The following is a 17,184-nucleotide window of genomic DNA, read 5'->3' on the forward strand; positions in this document are numbered from 1 at the left end:
GATTGATTATTGCATATTTTCTACATGTGCCTTTTCAGACTAAGGGCCTTGCAGATGAGCTTTGAGTGAGGCAATTGCAGCTTTTTCAGTATAAAGTCCAGAGGCTTTGCCTAAAGCAGCTTTATCAGCAGTTCAGCGACACAAGACCTCGCGGCGAAGTCGCTGGGGGTGCGCAGCCGTTCCCTTCTGCTGTTTGTGCTTGGGAGGCTTGTCAGGGCAGCCGGGAGCAGGAATCCATCCTCTGTGTTCAGTGGCTGAGCACTTGTGAACTAAAACTCTTTCTGTGCAAGCTCAGGAGAATTTAATGCAAACCTCTTAAGCCCCTCAGCAAGACACTCCAGACTCTGTTTGGCAGTGCCTTAACTGATACCTGATACGCCTCCCGATGTTGTTAAAAGGCAAACAGGCTGCATAATTTTCTTTTAAAGAATAAGTAACATAAGTAGACGCACTGAAATGTAAAATGGATTTTCCAGTGCTAGCAGCCAATTTTGATACTTGCACGTCAGTAACTTGCAAGATCCTTCACAGCAATTAATGAGAAAAGAGAACAAAACACAACCTAACTCAGAATAACTCGGTGCTGTGGTTACACGGAATAATCAAAGCTGACGGTTGGTTGTTAGCAACCTTTTCCCCCCCTTCCCCTTGCAAAGGTGAGGCGCGGAATGGAGGACATGTTGTGGTCTTGATGCGTTTGCTGAAAATAAAATGAACTTTTAAGCATTTTTTTTTTTTTGGTGTTCTTTGAACTGAATATGCTGTTCATTGTTGGGAGTAGTTATTAGTTATAGAAGATAAGTTTGTGATGGGATAAGATCTGAGATGCCTTTAATTTTTAGAGCTGAGCATTTATATTTTTTGTTTCAGAATGCAGAGATCTACAAGCTGACGTCTGAGCAGTACCAGGAGGCAGCCGCCAAGGCAGAGGAGTGGATAAAGTGAGGAGCCATTTTTGTTCTTTTCAGTGGTTCCAGTTGCGTTTCAAAATGGTCTGTGTGTGGCCTCTGGATGTTCCTGTAAACGGAGTGTGAAGTCATCTCCTGTCAGGTATTTAGGGGGCTGAGAAGCTGTAAGCTAGCATCCCCTCTTCCTCTGCCAAGCTTCTTGGATCTTGCAGGGGAGAATGAGGGAGAAGACACGGACTTGGAAAATTCACATTGAATACGAGTATTTACTTGGGTGTTCGAACGGGCACTGGAACGTGTTTAATCTGTTCCAGCTCTGACCCAGTGTATTTAACCTACACGTAGCAGCATTGGGCCAGTACGTGGGAGTAAGAACAGCATCACTTCTAAAGTTTTCATTGTCCAGGGAAGAAAAAGGTAAACAGTCTAAATCCTAGTCCTATAAACTTAAATCAAAATAGAGTTGTAATTATCACGAATGTTTTCTTAGAACGAGTGCAGTGATTTTACTGGCCTTTTTTGTTGGCCTTGGCACAACTAGCAGACCTTTAATGCTTGTCTTTTTACCGTGAGCATATTTAGTGTCTAAATTCCATTTGTATTTGCCAGTAGTGTTACATAGCTTATTGTTCCACATGCACTAACAGCTGTCCAAGAAAAAATATTTTCTGTAATTCTTTAATATTAATGAGTCCAAAGCAATTACACTGTCAAGAGCAGCACTCGGATCTCAGTTGGGTAAACAGTTGGCCAACATGCAGTAAACTGGAGTAGCAACATATGTAGTCCAGTTGGGTCCAGTCCAGACTGTATGATACTTAATTGCAGAAATAAATAATATAGTAGTGACGAATATGTTAGTGGGGTGTGCAGTATATTGTACTGTCTTTATTTAAAATTAAGTTTGTCTGCCAAAGCATCACATAACCTGTTGTAATTTCAACATTTTTGTTTGGACAGTCAAGCAATAAGTTGCTAAAGAAGCCAAAACAGGGCAGCTAACACATTGCATACATTTTCATGCAGTTTTCCGTAAGTAGAATTCTAAATTCTGTTTTTAAATAAAATTTTAAAAATTCATAGGACATAAAGTTCTGACAGTCTTCAATCAGTCTTTTCTTGGATTTTCTTCTGCAGATGTGTGGTCAGTTGCTGGGAACACGTGTAGAAATGATTTGTCCTTGTGACTTTGTAAAGGAAGGAATGGTGACCTTTTATGTTCTTGCTGTTACAGACCGTAACTAACCTATGTTTTATAGTAGTCTTAAGTTTGAGTTTCATGTAGTCTTTCTGTTTCTTGTGGAGATGAAGACTGGTAATGTAGGAAACTCAGGAACGCAACCATTTCTCATAAAGGTTAGTGGCTGAGACCAGCGCCAATGCTAATGACTCCTTCCAAGATTCAGAAAATGTGTTTATGGTCTCTTAGGGGTTCCTTCCCCTTTTCACTGAGCCTTTATCGTCTGCCAGTCCCTGGCTCCTGGCCTTATTGTGCAATGCTGTTCCATTTGGTTGTACGGGGACGGATTCCTTAGGCTGTGTGACTCGGAGCCGAAAGAGACACCTGCCCTAGTGGGAATTTTGTGTGAAAAGATAACGTGGCTGGGGGATGCCTTGAGAAGGGACAAGCTGTGTGGCACTAGTGAAACTGAGGGAGAAGTGAACACCACACTTCATATATTTTTTACAGTAGACATTGCCAGCGATATCCAGGATTGCACCGAGCTGCTTGTTGGAATGCACGGTCTGGGACTGATAATGCCCTCTGATAACTGGACATGCAGGCAGGGTCGCTGCTTTATCCCATCAGTCTGCAGTGTACATGTTTCTTACAGCAGTATGCCGCGATCCTGTCTGGGATTGTTGCCTCAGTGTACAACACGGTGTACAAACACTCTTACGGAGTGCACATGCCTCACGTGTGGGTCGTGGTAAGGCTGGGACAGGGTCAGGGAAACGGCCTTTGTACACTGGGGCTCACGCTTAATTGGTAGGACTTGAAGTCTGCACGTTGCAAGGTCCTCTTGTTAGGTGGTGTACATTTGAGTCTTTCTACAGCCTGTTTATGGTAATAAATTACAAGGCCCTGTGACTTAAGTGGAAAGAATAGTTTGCTCATCCTGATTTGCACTTTCATATTAGACATACAAGCACAGTAAGTGCTAAGATAGGTAAGACTGATTTATGCACATTAGTAGCTTGGTTGGCAGGAATAAACTGACACTCCAGCAAAATTACATGAGCTGGAACACAGCCAAAGTATGAGTGAAGGTCTGCCTGCTTCCAGTGCTGGACTACGACAGCTCCTGGAACAAAAGGCAGCCAGGAGTGGCACTGTCTCCAGCTGCACAGGAGACCTCCTTCCCACAGTGTCCCTGGCCTGTATTACACCTGCTTCGCTGTGAGGTCTGTGACTTACACCCTGTGGGACCGACCTGCCCCGTGCTTGTTGTATTCTGCCGTTGTATGTTGGCGTAGCTGAGGGAGGAAGAGGGCAATAGAGCTCGGGCTGTTTCCACAGCAAATACCCTGGGTTTTGGAATCCGTGTTGAAGCAAAGATAAGAAATATCTGAAACAGAAAAAGTGTGTTTTCTTGGCATTTATTGACTTTTGTAATTCTGTTAACACCTACAGCTCTGCTCAAGTGGTCAAGCGTTCCACGGACTATTTCCTCTCCTTAGTGATTATCAAGTGTTGCAGGATTTAGGAATATTGTACAAGCTCTCCACCAGTGACCCTTCACAGCATGCCTGCGAGGTGGGCAGGTAAACCTTCCTATCTCCCTTTGTATGGAATCAGAAGTGAAGTGCTTAGTGCTGACCTTCATGCTAAACCACTGACACGGTCATTAGCTCTTGGTTTCTATGTCAAGGTAGGGCGCTGGGCTTGATGCCTTCGTGGCCTGACTCGTGCAGTGGACTTTGTTTCTCATCTCTGCACCTGAACCCGGACTGCTCCTGTCTCTGCATTCATTCCTTCTGCCACAGTGTCTCCTTCTTTGTTCTGGGCTCTGTCCAACCTGTTTCTTTCTCCCAGGAAGAGGATCCTAGCAACAAGAAACCACTGAGCACAGCTTTCAGCACCTTAAGCAACTTGCCCTCGTTGCTTACATGCTGTGGTGAATTGGACAGTTGCCACGGACATATTGTCTCAATGATGTTATTATAACCGGTACATTATTGTTTTTCTATTTTGTTAACCAACAGAATTAAAGTCTGGGGACCTAGAACTTCTTTCCCCCTTCCTTCCCTGTTTAGCAAACTGTGCACATCAGTAACCACCCACAAAGGAAGCAGCGTGTAAATAAAAAGCCAGTGCTCCCCGCCCTTCACTTCGTTCCACATCCTTTTCTCAGTGTTCATAGAGCCATGACTCAAACTGGGTTTAGAGAAGACAACTTGCTAATCCCCTCCCTGCTACAGAGAATAAAATGGCATTTCATTCCAAGCTCTATTAATGCGCTCGCTCCGGGGATAAAGCAGCACTCCCAAAAGGCAGTGGCCAAATTTTTTTTCTGTTGCGTTGTCTTTGTCTTCTTTTGAGTGTTACATTTAGATTAGCTTCTGAGGATTAAATGTTATTACAGTCCCTGAATCTGTTAAGGGGAAGGAAAAAACATCAGTAAAGAGGTTATGGCTTAGTGCAGGCACTCTAGATTTATCCTCAAAATGCTGTTTTTAAAAAATTTGATTTATTTTCTTTTGTGAAGGTTGTCTTATCACGTTTTTATTTTATTTTTGTAGTTGTTAAATTTGGATGCAAGAATTGACATGGGTGGGGGTGTGACTCTCTCTAAAAGGTAAAGCTGCGGGAGCGGGGTGAGGGGATTAGGAAGCTGTTAAAAGATAAAATTGTTTTGAAGCTGAGTTTCCCTCCAAGATCTCCTTCTAGTCTGCAGACCTGTTTCTGAGACTGCTCACCGGTGGCTGTGTTGCTTTGCACGTTGCGCTGAGAGGACTGCATATGCTTTGCACGGTTATCAAGGAGCGCATAAAGAGTGTCGGTATCTTACCCTGATAGAGATCAGCCTCGAATCCAAGGCAGCTTTCCAGGGGAGAAACTGCCAAAGAGATTTACTCCATATGGGACTTAGTATCTAGGAGTTCCATTTAATGGTCCTAAGATATTTAAACTTAATGGACATGAGTATTTAAGGTGATTACGTTAGAGAAACTGGCAAGTAGTAAGAATCCTCCTGGGCTGCAGGTGGAGTAGAGAACCACACTGACTCAACAGAACAGGGGCAGAAAGTTCATAGATGGACTGTCTGCTGGGAACAGGGAATTTATGGCTTGCTTTCACTGCTCATGGAAATAAAGGTTTTATTGAATTGCACAAGATTTTTATAAGTCCAACGGCCCCTCAGTTAAAATGGCAATGCTAACCGGAACCGAGAGGAACTACTTGTTCTTTTCTTTTTTTCTTGTTTGTGTAGATCTGGAAAGTTTATAAGATATGTGGTGATACTTGAGTTTATTAGTCTTGAAATCTGCTATGAGGACTCAGGTGTTTCAACAGAGGGCTATGCCCAGGAGTCAAGCTCTGAAATAGGTTTGTGGTCAGTCGTGAAGCCCAAGGAAATGAAGGGTAGAGACATCACAGTTTTCAAACAAAATCGCTCTGGGATTTCTCCTGTCATTAGATTAGATAAATGATTAATTCAGTTTTGAAATTAAGAGCCTCTGCAATAGGGATTTAAGAGTTTTCAGGAATAAAAGACTGATTGCTGCTTGGAGCTCGGCCCCAGCCTTATCTCAGTATAGTGCTTTTCTGCCCTGCAGTGATGGTACAGTCACAAAAATGACTTGGCTCCATCCCAGTCCTGTTCTTCCCTCACTGCTGGGTTTGTGTTCTTGGTTCCTACTTCTGTCTGCGCCGAGTCTGTTTCATGTAATCTTTAAATAAAGAGATGAGTTATTAGTCAAAGCTTTGTTGTTTCTCATTTATAAAGTTGCATTTAGTGGGAAATCGGAATATTGCTGTAAGACTGCAAGGCATGAGTTTCCCCCAAGTCATTTCAGAAGAGGGTAAAGGAGTAGATGGGTCAATCTTGGCTTTGTGTCATTTTACGTGGTGTGAATTTTACTGAAAGAAAACCCTTCTGATCGCTTTCAGTTCTGTTTCACAAAGATTTTCACTCATTTACATTAGCATGTAAACATTTTCTTTACAAATTCTGGAAGGCCCATTGTTAAGCAACTGTTTGTACCAGTGTAGTGATTTCCAAGCGGGGTATGTTCCCCCACAATTTGGGGAATATGGTATGTGGTAATGGAAGTCAAATATGTGTAACAGGGTTGTGTAAATGTTCCAGTTGGGCCAGATTATTCTTTTTTTAAGAGTATTAATTATATAATAATATAATTAACCGAATTTAAATCTTAAAAATTTATTAGTTATTATACTTTATCCAAGCTGTTGGATTTTCTATCTGAAGTTCAGTTCCTGGGGATTACTGAGATGCTGGTTCTAAATAAGACTTTCCTTTTGCCCGGTTAGTAAAGTGATGTTCTAATCTAGTGTTCACACTGTCGTCTTTTCTCTCATGCACGATGAAGGATGACTAATAAATCAGTCCAATGAACTGAGATTGCGGCTCTGTTAGTGCTGAAAAACTGATGTAAAATATTAATATATCTTTTCAAAATTGCAGGAGCATTTCTTCAGAGGTACATTGGTAGAACTTGGGAATTTATAAAATAAGACCTGAATAGCAAAGGCTGGAACAGCAAAGGAAGAGGTGCCAAAGACTCCATGTAGCTTATTAGGGATGTTTCTATTGCTATTGATTTTTACATGGAAAGCACTTGTAGTCCATGTAATGTTGGCATTATAAAACCCTTAGATCAGGGTTTGTTGGCAGGCCAAATCCAGACTGTTTTCAAAAGCATGGATATTTGTGCAGCTGTTAAAACAAACCTCAGACATCGTTTGTGCATCAGAGTACGTGAAATATTTCAGTTCAAAGCTCTTTATCGTGGAGAATGCAGTGAAAACAGGAACAGATCCCTGCCCTCAGACTGGGAGTTATATATTCCACTGTGTAGCGTGGTGGAAGCAAGGTTTCGCCAGGCTTCAGAGTATTTCATTGAGTATTTAGACGTAATGACAGGTCCACACCGAAATCCAGAACTTCTTGTGCCTTTGATCCCCACCTTCCCTTGGCATGAGTTGGGAAAGTATCATGAATATTTAGTGACCCATCTCAGTTTATTCCTGCTGGGTTTGTCTGCCCCTCTCTTCCAGCGTGTGTGTTGTACAGTGAGCGCGTGGTAGTGGCCCGGGGTTGATTTGTAGAGTGTTGAGGTTAACGTTGTCTGGGAAAGCTTTCCAAAAAGAGTGGTGAATTAAAGATGTCAGAAGCAATAATGCCTGAGAAACCACTTGTTACTGGTGAATTAATGACTTGTTTGCCAATGAGCAGCCTAAGGTGAAGTTGAGGTAACACACCTAACAGTCTGGTCATTAATTCAGTAGCGACTGATTTCCAGGGCAGTGTTGCTGTTTTGAACACTAATTGTACTCCCGATGCTGGATTATATGTGCTGTGTGAAGTGTCTTTACTTACTGTTGAGTTAGAGTCTCCTCCTGGAGTGATGACAGGAGAGACCAAAGGCAAGTACCGTGGGGGAAATTTGAGGAGAGAACTAGTTTGTTCTGTGGGTCAGAGCTTCTGTATCTCCACCTTCTGAGGAAATAAGGACTGTGCCAGGTTGGCTGTGGACACCTTCTGTCGTGGTGATCCGTCTACTCAGGAACGAGAGATCGAGGCCCTTTCCTGCCTTATAAAGGGAGAGAAAAAACGTATCTGCCGTCAGACCAGGCTTTGACTTCATTTGTTTTATTATTTGTTTATTCAGTGTGATTTTTGATAGTTCATGAAGTTACTCTGATAAAATAGGTTTCTAGGCTGTGGAGTCCCATCAGCTTTAGGAGTCTCAAGATCAGGTGGTACTCGGCCTCCTGCGAGAGCATCTTGCTGGAGTTTCTTTGTTCCTATCCTTTTATTTTCCTAGTCAATCCTGGAAGTGTCTCTTGCCTGCCTGTCTGGGATGTACACGTACACACCAACCGCAGTTGTAACTAATTTGGCCCCAAAAAAGTGGCATTTTGAAGACAGGAGCACTTGCTTCAGGGATGAATATTGTTTCCTTGGAGAGAACTTGGTGTTGTGCTGCCTGTGAGCGCCACTGACAGCGGGACGGAGCAGCCTCCGGTAGGCATGGGTCTCATCAGCTCACCCCTGTTCCAAACTTAAAATTGTGTTATCTATATTATTTTCTATGAGGATTTTTTTTCAATTTCCTGAGGACTTCTTGAAATTATAATATTTATTTAAAAACAAAGAAAAAGAAATCCCAACCTCCCCCCCCAAAACAGACTTCAAGGCTTTGTGTGTGTTCTTTGAAAGCACATTATTGACGTTCTCTGGGGGATGAATAGCTGCTTAATAGGGATCTTGCAGAGTCAGTACTCAGCAAATTGCACAGCACGGTAAAAGAGGGCACTGTGGTTTTGAAGATTAGAGCATGTAGGCAGAAGCGAGGGGATTTTTTTAATAAGGTGAATCTTTAGCTTCAGATCCCACCTGAACTTTAATGCTGGCAGCTTCATTCTCCTCTCGAAATTTGTTTCCACATCTTTAGCAGAATGTGTCACTCTGTCAGTGCAGAATATACTAACGGCCTCATATTTTTGTCCATCACTGCTTTGTGTAGTCTGATGTAAACTGTAGGGACTTAGTACGGTGCTTAGTGGCATTTTAGAAAAGTAACTGCGTTCAAATGAGTGGTCAGGGTTTTCTGTTAAAAAAAGAACATTTTGTTAGCAGTCTGACATCATTACAAGATCCTCTCAGACAGGCAAAATTTACCGAACCTGTCTGTCCCTCATGTCTTGTGGTCACATAAAATCAGCATATTTCTTCTTCAGTTCCTTTCTTCAGAGTACTTTTTGGGGAGGGGTTTAAGGGACCAGGAAAGAGCATGTGCCCAGGAGTCTCCCAGCAGGCAGCCCCTAGCTGACTCCCAGACTCCATAGCACTACCACAGCCCATAGATTCTTAGGGCCAGTGCTGCATACATTCCCTGAGCTGCATGCATTCCCTCCCTGACCTGAGATCTTAACCAGTTTTTAGATGTTGTTTTTTATCTGAAGAAAGAAAATCCCTATTCGGGTCACTTGTTGGGTTGTGTGTTGTTTTCAGATTCAGTTATTGCTTGCTATATTGCTTTTCTGTCTTGTGGGAGCTGAGCCAGCTTCCTTTTCTGATTCGGAGAACTCCTTCCAGCAACAAGATTCTGACTCATTCCTGCTTGGCTTCCAGAGACCGTTTTGCTGCTAACTTTAGTCTCTTCGTCTTTGCTAGTCAACTTTTAGTAGTTTGGCATCTTTGGAAAAAATGGTGCATGGCTTTGTGGGCAGGAGATCCAGTTCTGTTAACTTCTGTATCTCTTGGCAAGTGAAGGAAGAGGCAGTAGTTTTCCTTTCATCTTCCAAACTGGCAGTTTCTCATAACTCAGTATTCTACCATCATAATCAGTAAAGAATTTACATCCAAATGTACATTGGAATTATCCACTTGTGGGGAGAAGTCTCTCATTATTCCAAGCCACTTGCCATCTGCCATGCAGAATGCTAATAGGGATGATTAGTTATTGCATGCGCAGGTTCAGTAGGATAGGGATCGTTTAATTTTATATGGTTTTGTACAGTTTTTTGTGTATTGCTACCCTCCTCCTCCCCCAAAGACCCACAGCCCACCACCAAAACCCCAGTGCCTGCAGCTTATGGACTGCTAAGGAAGTCAGTTAACTTCGGTTGAAACCACGCTTGGCAAAGTGCAATTGAGTATAAATCAGAGGGGTTTAGGATGACCCGTTGGTCAAATGGGATGTGACCCTCTTCTGTGTGAGGATAAACCATGTAGTTTGTGATACATTGGAGTAAGAAAGAGAGCAAGCTGGAACCAGCATTGGATGGGTCACACAGTCTCTTTGCATCAATTTAATCACTGAAATAGAGAGATTCTTGTTGGATTTCCAAAAGTAAAGATTGTTACAGAAAACTGTTAAATTTTTGTTATTTTCTGCTTCAATCTGTATATTTTAGAATTTGGGATTTGGGTTTTTTTTTGTTGTTTGATGGAGAAAAACGGGTTAGGCTGTCTTCACTGAATGCAGTACAGTGACACAACAAGTTGCTGAATCTTGAGATTTGGACGTTTGTGTTAACTTTTGTTCTCAATGACAGAATCTAATTACTTAACCAGGAGAAGATTTCTGAACAGCTCTTGCGTATCTGTGCTGGGAAGGAAAGGAGGTACCTGTCCTGGGAAGGACAGGGGTGCACCGAGTGCACGAATTGCAGTGGGGAATTGTGTGGCAGCCTCAAGCAAGCTGTCAAAGCAGGAAGGGAGGTTGGGAAGTACTAGTGACAGATCTTGTAGGATCACAGAGTCACCCAGAAACTCACAGGAGTTTATAAATATGCATTCATTAGGCACTTCCATGGACAAGGTAGGGAAAGAGAGAATCAGGTGACCTATTATTGAAATGCAGCTGTCAGGGGGAAGAGAGGGGAAATACTGCAGCTGTGCAGTGGTTTGTTGCAGACGATGTGACAAGGCATATGGGAAGGGTTTAGAAAGACAGGAATACAGCTGCTTCAGCTGAAATGTGGAGGTAGTGGCCCTATTCTTGTGAAAATCGTCATGAGGTTTCACCTTGTTCAGTCCGTCTCCTCTTGCTCTACACAATATGCTACTTCTACAAGCTTTGAATTCCATCCAGATCGGTGGCAAAGCCTGATGAGCAGTGTTTTGAATACACGAGGCTGATCAGAAATATTTCCTTCCTGATCACATTAGTTTATCCTCGTGAGGCGTGCAGTTTGTTTACGCTGTGCTAGGTTATGTAGCTTAAATACGACTGAATTTTTAGTAGACATTTGGATAATCTATTAAGCTTCTTCCATCTCTTATTCCTCTCGCCAAACAGCTGCAACGTGACGCTTCCTTCTTTCATTCAAGCCACGTTATCAAGCTGATGTGCGGGATCAGGGAATTCTATAGGTTGCAGTGAGGCCAGAGTGTCTCCTTTGTGGTAGCGCAGTATTCTGCAGCCTGTGCTCAAAGTTCGCTTTCCTGGCTGTTTGTTCTGTGCTGATGAGTTTTTTATAAGTGAATGAAATGCTTCAATTGTGTTTAATTTTCTGCTGTAAATGTCAAGGATGCAATAATGAGAGAGGATGGAACCTTCCTGTGTGCTGTGTATTGCATCTGTCTGGAGTTATTTTTCTGACACGTTAAAGAGAAGCCATCAGAGCCAACTGCTACCCAAGGGAGAGTGCAGTTTTACAGGTCAGTTCACCACTTACTGGTTTTATATACGTACAGTACAGCATGGCAGCACACCATATTTATGTGACCAAAGCATCGCTGAGCTTAGTCCGCAGCGTGTGTAAAGCACCCTGGGTGTATAAACGCGCCAAGCGACGATGTGACACATCTCTCCTCCTGATGCGCAGACACCGCTGCCTGTGCTCTGGGCTCCGCGCGTGGCGCTGCCCGTGCACCTCCTTGCTGACCTCCGAGGCTGGCTGCGCTCTAATGACACTGGTGACTAATGAAGTTTGCTCAAGTTAGCTCAGACGCCGGTCTTAGTCCAGTATTGCAGCAGAAAGCAGCTAATCCAGCTGTTGGAGTCTGCAGCCCCGTTGAGGTTCCTGCCTGCAGCTGTGTACTGGAGCTGGCTACTCTAAAGCTGGCTTCTGTGAGGGACTTGGCATGTCTTTTGTTTTTCATGTTCTGAGCAGAGGTATTGAAATATCTAGGTTTAGATACCATCAGTCTCTATCTTGAGTTTTTTCTCAGCTTGAATGGTTTCCCAGAGTAAAAGGTATAAAGAGGATCTCGCTCTGAACTCCATCTGGAATTGCTGCTCTACCCGGCGAAGCCAAGTGATGGTGTGGTCCTCGCTGTGGAGTTACTGATTTTCCACCAGTCTCAAGAGCTGCCAAGTCCTGAAGCATTAAAGTTGTATCTCTGCTGAGCTACTCTGATTTTTCAGCTGGGTGGAAGGACGAGCAAATACATACACATCTTCCAGCTTTCCCTTCCTTTCCAGCACCCAATCCGTAATTCTTCTTCTGTCAGCAGCGGCTCGCCAGTAGCCCCTGTGCTGTGTTTGAAAGCTCCTGTCTGTGGGGGCTGTATCCTGGTGATACTGCCTTCATCGCTTCTAGCAGTAAGTTTGTGTTTGTCTTTGGAAGCTGTGTTGCTTCTTGATGAATCGATGGACATTTAGACCAGCACTCTTCCTGCTATCAGAGAGTTTATGATGGAAATTCTCAAAGAACCTTGCTTTAACCTCCCAGACGCTTCACACTTCTTCATGGGGTTTATATCCATGTAGAAATGAATTTGCCAAGACAAATGAACGCAGTTATTGACTGGAGCAGCCGTTACCTGCCGCTATTGAACAGTTAGGAGAGGGTTAAGAAGAAAACCTCTTCTGAGCCACTAGATTGGCCCTGACTAAGATGAATGTCTAATTCACTCCCAGCGTCCTTACTGCTGCCAGTAATAAAAAGCTTGCTTCACATATTCACCCCACTGCAGACGTTTCTCTTAAATTAAATATCAAGAGGACATATAATAGCATGATTCCACACCAAGCCAATATTATCAGATTGATGTCAGCAGTGATAATAGAAGAAGGATAAGTTGATGAGATTTCATTTATTAAATAAAGTAAAGGGAATACGCAGCGATGGAGAGGATTTGGTAACTCTCAGCGTGTCAAAATGCACCAAGATCGTGCTCGTTCTGTCTTACCTTAAAGGATAGCAGAAAGGAGGATGCTCTTTCTTTCATTTTAAGAAAACCTTTCCCTTCTTTTCCAGACAAAGACCTGATTTAGATCCCTCCATGTGAGGGGGGGAGGAAGATCTGGAGTAATGGATTTCACGTGTGCGTGGCCTTCCTTCCCATTGAGCAGTGGTGAGGCAAAGGTTTCTATCCCCACTCTGATGGGGGAGGCACGGGTAATGAGTTTTATTTCTAGATTCATCCTTTCCTTTGTCCCTCCTGTCATCTTTTCTCCCTTCCTCTAACTTTAAACGGATGAGAGCATGTGTTATTGGTTTAATTTTTCATATTCCTATGTGCTGGATTTATTTCCAAGGTATTGTCAGAGCTCATCTCTCATACTTCCCTGTCCGCAGGTATTGTGCTAGCCCCTCCAGGCTCGGCCTTTCTCTCTTGCTTTTTTCCTGTCTGCTCTAAATGAGCCTCTTGCATCTGTTTTGATAATAGCAGTAGCAATTGCAACACATTTTTTTAGACAGAGGCTAATTGTCTACCTTATTTGGTGGTGGCTTATTATGCTTCAAACTGCGACCCGTTTTAGGAGAAAGGTCAAAGCATCCTAGTCCTCTGCTCTTTATGTATTCAAACACCATCCCTGCTCCACCATGTTCCTTCCCCCTTGTTGTTTAAGAAGTAATTATGAAGACCCTCAAACAAGGAGACATTTACCAAGAGCTGTGTAGTGGAGTGTCCAGAAGGTGGATTTTCTAACAGTTAGTGCCAACAGCCTTGAGCTGGGCTGAGGTTGAAGGATGAAGGCTGACGAGGGTCCACCTCCTTTGGAAGTCAGTGTGCCATTGCTCTCGATGGAGACGTTTGTAGTTAGATGCTGGCGGTCTCCAGCAAGTTTTTTTTGTTTAATTCCTTTTCCTTTCAGATACATACCAGTAAAACCAGACAGTGGTAAGGCACAGCTGGTGTATAGGTTTGTAGTTCCCTCTTGTGCAGAAACGATGCAGCCTGAAGTCAAGAGCCACTCTGAGCAGGAGAGTGGCGTCCCTCCAAGTCAGGCAGGGCAGGGACGGTGGGTGCTGTGCTGGGAGGAGAGCTCCTCAAGCAGTTGTTCACCCAGGCAGTTCAGAGACCCCCTTTCAGTCCAGGCGGGCACCAGAACTCGTCCGCTGGACGTGGGTGACTTGTACTCCCGGACTCAGCAGGAGCTGCATCCTCGTGGTGAGCTCACGTTTACTTCTTGTCCCTTTGGTTGGTAGGTGACACGTGGTGGGGCACGGTGACAGTTATCTCCTGAGCCATGCTAGCTTCCCGCCCCAACGTGAAGTGTCATTCTCAGTGGGGTTTAACTGGTTCTGTTGAATTTCCAGTTCACTTGTGAATGCACTAATCTATTGGTTTGTGTAGTGTGTATTGACAAGTACCTTAACCAGCTTGATGTTATGTTGATTAGTTTTTCTAAATCTGTTTTGAGAAGCTGGTGCAATTGATGTGTAACCACAGTTTGAGATTTTAGTTTGAAGAAATAAAGGAGAATATTCTGTCTGCAATTCTGGGTGCCTGGTACCAAGTGAATCCTCTCTGTGTTGTGGAAAGTGGCTGATTTAGGTACTCGCTGGGCAGCACGTACCATTCCGTGCTGATTGAGCCTTGCCTCTGGTCGGCTTTAGGCACCAACGCTCACTCTGTGGCTTCTCACTCACCACGCTGTGGCTTTTAATAGCCCTCTGCACCGTGGGCTGAGCTCCGAGGGGTCTCCTAGGGATGACACAGACTTCGCACTACTGTCTGAGCCCACGGATGGGTCCTAGCTTTACATTTACTGCAGGCAACGAAGACTGATGCTGCAGGAGAGACGGTGAAGGAACAGACACACAAAAAAGCACAATTCCTATAGCTTCCCGTGCCAGCAATGGCATTCTCAAGCATTCTTCTAAATATTTCTGGGATGTTTGCGCTGTATTGTTCAGTTCAGATGAATGCTGACTGTTCTGTGGCATGTTGTACCTTTTTGCCTTTCCAGCTCTGCATGAAAATTACAAAGTGCCCTTCAGTTTAACATGGCTGAGTTCTTAAAAAAAAAAAAACCAACCAAACCCTGATTTAAAAAGTCTTAACTTTTTCAATGAATTGAGGGCTTTGGTGGTATTTCCTGACCTGGTATTGCTTGGCATCATTTCCACAGTCTCACTGATTTGATTAGAGTGATATTAAAGTTAGTGACAAAGCAAAATGCCAATGTTATGAATTTCTGAAGCTCTCCCCGGGTTCTTTTCTATTCCAAAATTTGAAGATTTTTTAGAACACGGATTTTGAGGGCCTTTAAACGTGATTCCCTGTAGAACATAGAAATTAGAAATGCACACTAGTCTCTAGGGACCATGCATGGAATAAGTGTCTTCTAAAAGCTGTAAGATTAGTGAAGAGGTGGAGAAAGAAGTCTGTATAGTATGTTTGGTGCTTTCTGAGCCAAACCTCAGCATTTTAGAGTGTGGCTGTCGTACTGTTACTGATAAATTCTTAGTCTGTCCATGCACGTTGGCAGTAAGACTGACTCTCATTTGGAGTATGTCTCAGCCAAACTATTTTGAGGGAGCATTGAGGTTGCTGATAAAAGAAAAGATTTATTTATTATTATTTTTTTTATTTTGGCCCTTCCATTTGCCTTCCTGAGCACCTTACAAAACCGAGCATGATGGGGAAACTCATATCTGAGCTCTCCAAAAGCTCTTAGAAGATCTTGGGTTTTTATGAAACCAGGACACTTAGACATCTGTTCCACCTGAGAGAATGACACGTGCCCAGGAACAGGTCATGTTTTCTCTCCGCCTCACTGTGATGCCTTGTTGCTGAATGAGTGCCTGTTGTTGTTACTGTGGAAATGAACACATCGTAGCACGGCACTAATGCCTGCCTGTGGCATCAAGTGCTTTGGAAGGAAGAGGCGCCTTTGGTATTTGGGCACAAATCTCTCTAAGCACATCGGGGCAGAAAACGCAAGGAATTCAGTGGATTTATGGTTCAGGAGGCGGCATCCGAGGATTGCTACACCTAAGCATATGTTCTTGTTCTCTGGTAAAACACACCATGGCAATTGTGCTGCAGATTCCTGCAATTTGTGTCTGCCTGTCTGTGCAGCTGATGACACTGTCGTTACTGTGTGTGTGCCATTGTTGCTGGTATTGTTTTACAACGACCTTCCCCTTTATTGGTACTGTTGCTGATGATGTGCCATATGTACACATGCACATTAGAGTATAAGAACATCATCCCTAATTGTTCTTGGGTAGCTGTCAATGCCATTTACGGGGGTATGAGTGCTAATTGCTTCAGAAATACAAAGAAACAGATATCTGGTCTTGCTATTATTCTGTTTTTTTCTAGTCACTAGGAGCATTGCAGTGCTTCCAACCATGTTGGATTTTTTTAACGTGTTTAAACAGATGAGAATTCAATAGATTGAGGCGGCTTATTCAACAAGTCTATTCAGTTCCTTGTTAGACTGTTACAGATCTAGCGCAGGCCCAGCCAGGATTCCTGGGTTCTGCCAAAGATTTCCAATGTGAGTTGGGGAAATCATTGAACCTACTGGAATTGATTTTTTTTTTTTTTTTTTTTTTTTCCCTCCTGACTGCAGAGGAGAGGTGATGTTTTATCTAAGGGTAAAACAGCCTTCCACACCAACCTAGAAAGAATGTGTTCCTTCTTTTTAAGTACGCTGGATTTTTCAGCTGAAAGACACTGTTGGTCATTTGACCCACTTTGGTGATTGCTGCTCCCACCAGTTTCTCTATTAGGACTACATGACTCCAACACGAGATTAGTATGTGTGTCACTGGTAAAGTGGTAGTAAGTGGGTGAAAACTCCTCTTCACACATCTTTCTGTGCTTGTTTTCCCTGCAGGAGGAGGAACACTGATCCTGTCTGTGCAAGCCTGCAGTCTGAAATTCTGAAGTGCTACCAAGAAAACAAACGTGAAGTGCTCAAATGCTCAGAGCTGGCTAAGGAGTATCAGCGCTGCGTTAGTGCAGCTCAGAAGGTAACAAAAGCTTCCTTGTTTTACTTGCTGACTTTGCTGTCTTGTTTTGCATGGCGTTTTCTTCTGGGAAGTGTTTCTGAGAGCTGTGGTATCTGTTAGTCAAATTGCAGTCTTCATAGGAGACAATTTTTCCTTGGGATCCCTTTTCCTTCGTTCATTCCATGGTTTCCAGTCACACTACGCTGTGTCCCAACTTCATTTCCATCGGTGGGTCCTGTTGTACTGAGCTGCCACCAAAACAGTAGCACTGATGCTCCCAGGGTTCTAAGTCAGTCACAACGATTTTCCCAAGTTTTGTATGCTGCAAATGGTAGGCAAATCCATTTTGCCAGGGTCGGCATCATTTCGAGTGGGCTCTAAACGTCCTCCTGTTATGGGACTTCACAGTTGGAGGTGGTCTTTCCTTTTGTTGCT

At 43.5% G+C, this 17,184-nt stretch overlaps 1 protein-coding gene across 2 annotated transcripts in view; it reads left to right on the forward strand.

Annotated features, from left to right (window-relative positions):
* Positions 1 to 17,184, forward strand: part of CHCHD6 (coiled-coil-helix-coiled-coil-helix domain containing 6) — a 113,220-nt gene that overhangs the window by 58,902 nt on the left and 37,134 nt on the right. For both annotated transcript variants that reach the window (XM_026857506.1, XM_026857509.1), the window contains 2 exons: positions 871 to 941; positions 16,635 to 16,770. In XM_026857506.1, the coding sequence (XP_026713307.1) occupies positions 871 to 941; positions 16,635 to 16,770 (207 nt within the window). The remainder of the gene's footprint in view (positions 1 to 870; positions 942 to 16,634; positions 16,771 to 17,184) is intronic.

This window comes from Athene cunicularia (assembly GCF_003259725.1).
Source record: "Athene cunicularia isolate RWA chromosome 12 unlocalized genomic scaffold, athCun1 chr12_part1, whole genome shotgun sequence".
NCBI classification, from domain to species: domain Eukaryota; kingdom Metazoa; phylum Chordata; class Aves; order Strigiformes; family Strigidae; genus Athene; species Athene cunicularia.